This window comes from Oratosquilla oratoria, chromosome 1, assembly GCF_046742065.1.
Source record: "Oratosquilla oratoria isolate Oo_2021 chromosome 1, ASM4674206v1, whole genome shotgun sequence".
NCBI lineage: Eukaryota > Metazoa > Arthropoda > Malacostraca > Stomatopoda > Squillidae > Oratosquilla > Oratosquilla oratoria.
The window spans coordinates 10,530,328-10,532,644 of NC_134777.1; the positions used below are offsets into that span (position 1 = coordinate 10,530,328).

General features: G+C 40.7%; 1 protein-coding gene across 1 annotated transcript; it reads right to left on the reverse strand.

The window, feature by feature from the left end:
- Window positions 1-1,093: 1,093 nt before the first annotated feature.
- Window positions 1,094-2,031, reverse strand: LOC143030177 (uncharacterized). The gene is given in 1 exon segment (XM_076193342.1): window positions 1,094-2,031. A coding segment is annotated over 1 exon segment (714 nt). The 5' UTR covers window positions 1,881-2,031; the 3' UTR covers window positions 1,094-1,166.
- Window positions 2,032-2,317: the final 286 nt, after the last annotated feature.

Below are 2,317 nucleotides of genomic sequence, written 5' to 3' on the forward strand. Positions count from 1 at the left end.
GGGGCTTCGCCTATCGACGTGTGTATTGGGATATATTTCCCAGCCAAGGATTAACCAGAGACTCTATCCTGAAGGAATATGTCGCTCCGAAATGTAAGATTACAATGGGAGTATCATGCAGGGTCCACACCCCACGCCAGGACAGAAAACACCCTAGGTTAGGTTAGGGGAGGGTTGTAATGGTGACCCTTCTTGTATTTTTATGTATATTTTCCCGTTGTTTTACTTATTAATATATATGTATTATAATTATTGTACATTCTTGTAATCGAACCATGCGTTCGTTTTTCTTTTTTTTTTTTTTTTTTTTTTTTTTTTTTTTTTTTTTTTTTTTTTTTGCCCGCGAATTAGCGGCATGCCCCAGAGGACGCCAGTCTTGTTAACGTCTTCGAAGAGTACACACGCTGTCTGTGCTTTATAAAATTTCTTAGAACAATTAATATTCTTTTTTTATTCAGCCACCCTAACAGAGTTGTCCTAAACTCGTGTTATCCACGCAATAGCCCCAGTGCTGTGCGATATTCTGGAATATGAGGCAGACACTGCCTCATACACGAGCAGGGAGTGAAACATTTCGAAGCTGTTGTAGGACAAAATGTCTCATGATATATAACTAACGCGGAAAGTTGTGATAAAGGGAATTGTATCTTTCAAATACATTTTGGGTGAGAGAACGTATGCAAATTATGACTGATTGCTTGTAGAGAAAGGCAAACAACCTTCCATCAAAAATATGTAGTGAAATGACAGGATAGTTTCAGTTTCAGTAGTTTGCTTTGTTAAGTTTGTTCAAGTGTAAGTGGCAAAAAAGGGTTTAAGGAAATCCATCCTGATAGGAAAGACAAGTGGACTCTCTCCTGAATGATTGTAGAGAAAGGCAAACAACCTTCCATCAAAAATATGTAGTGAAATGACAGGATAGTTTCAGTTTCAGTAGTTTGCTTTGTTAAGTTCCCTTAAGTGTAAGTTGGAGAAAAATGTTAAAGAAAAAACATCCTGATAGGAAAGACAGGAGGACTTTCTCCTTTTGTTTTATTTATTTATTTGTTTATTTCAACTAAAATCTATGGAATCTGTCCTTCACAGACAGTTCATTGGCCCCTTTCTCGCCAATGACTGTGGTCGACTACCCTTTTATATTTTGTATTATTTCACTTTAATGAAGCCTAATACAGAAGTTCATTTATCCTACTTTCTACTACAGTCTGCTCAAAATCGAGGTTTTGTATATGTGCTGATTTAGGGGGTGGGGACCTGGTACCTCTCAGGCATAGGAGAGCTGATCTTAAGAGTGAGAATGATAGTCTACATCTCATCCACGCTACAATACTGCTCTTTGGTTGTTGTTTCTTTTCTGTCATCACCTCTGCCAGACGAGCGTAGAATGCCTTTGCCCTTGGACCCATCCCGCCTGAAGTCGTAAAGGTTATCGGAGTGAATGAGCCCTGGTCCACATTCTGTATACGCTCCTCGTACATCCTGATTTTCTCATTCTCATTTCGGGAGTGGGACGCCTCAATAGTTAGGTTATTGTAACAGGGGGCCATTGGATCAAATATTCGTATGTCAAAGAAGGCCAGTTGTCCCCGTGTCCAGAAACCTCTTGCGCTGACGTCCACTCGTGCTTCATCTGAAATGCTGGAGATGCCGTACCTTAAGTTCTCCCCTCTTAGTGGGAGTAGTGTTGGTTCGATGGTCACATCCTTGCATACCTCTCAAAGCATTTAGCCAGTGAAATCCCTCATCTCGTTATATCTCATGCAGATGAATCCGCCCTGTTTGTAAATAATTGCATGGTTTGGATCAAATTGTGTACCACAGGAACATCTGTTGGGCAGCCTTTCCAATGGCCATCCACACCTCAGGGCAATAGCATCCATGAATTATCTTTTGTTTAGGTTGAATCCCTTTGCCCTGATTGGTAGAGCTGTCAGCCAATTAGACACCCCCTCTTCCTGTACCATTGCTATCTTTCTTTTCATATGATTCGATGGCTGCTCTAATAAGGTGCGAAGCTCCTCTTTCTGCCTCTCTTCCTTTTCCTTTAATATATTTCTTCTGATTTCTCTGAGTTCATCCACGTTAGTCTCCTTCTGTTGATCTTGTGACACGATGTTGTGACACGTGATTTTCAGAGATATTTGGTGTTCTATGCTGGCAAGGTTCAGCGGGTTTGAGATGCCTAATCCATTCTTGGTGAGAGTTCAATTAGTTTTCTTTCTTGTTCGTTTGTTGTCCGTCCGTTGGTAATGGCCGGAATTAGCTCACTTCTGAAGGTTTCTTCAAGAGAAATGAATAACTCGGTGATGATCCGTAC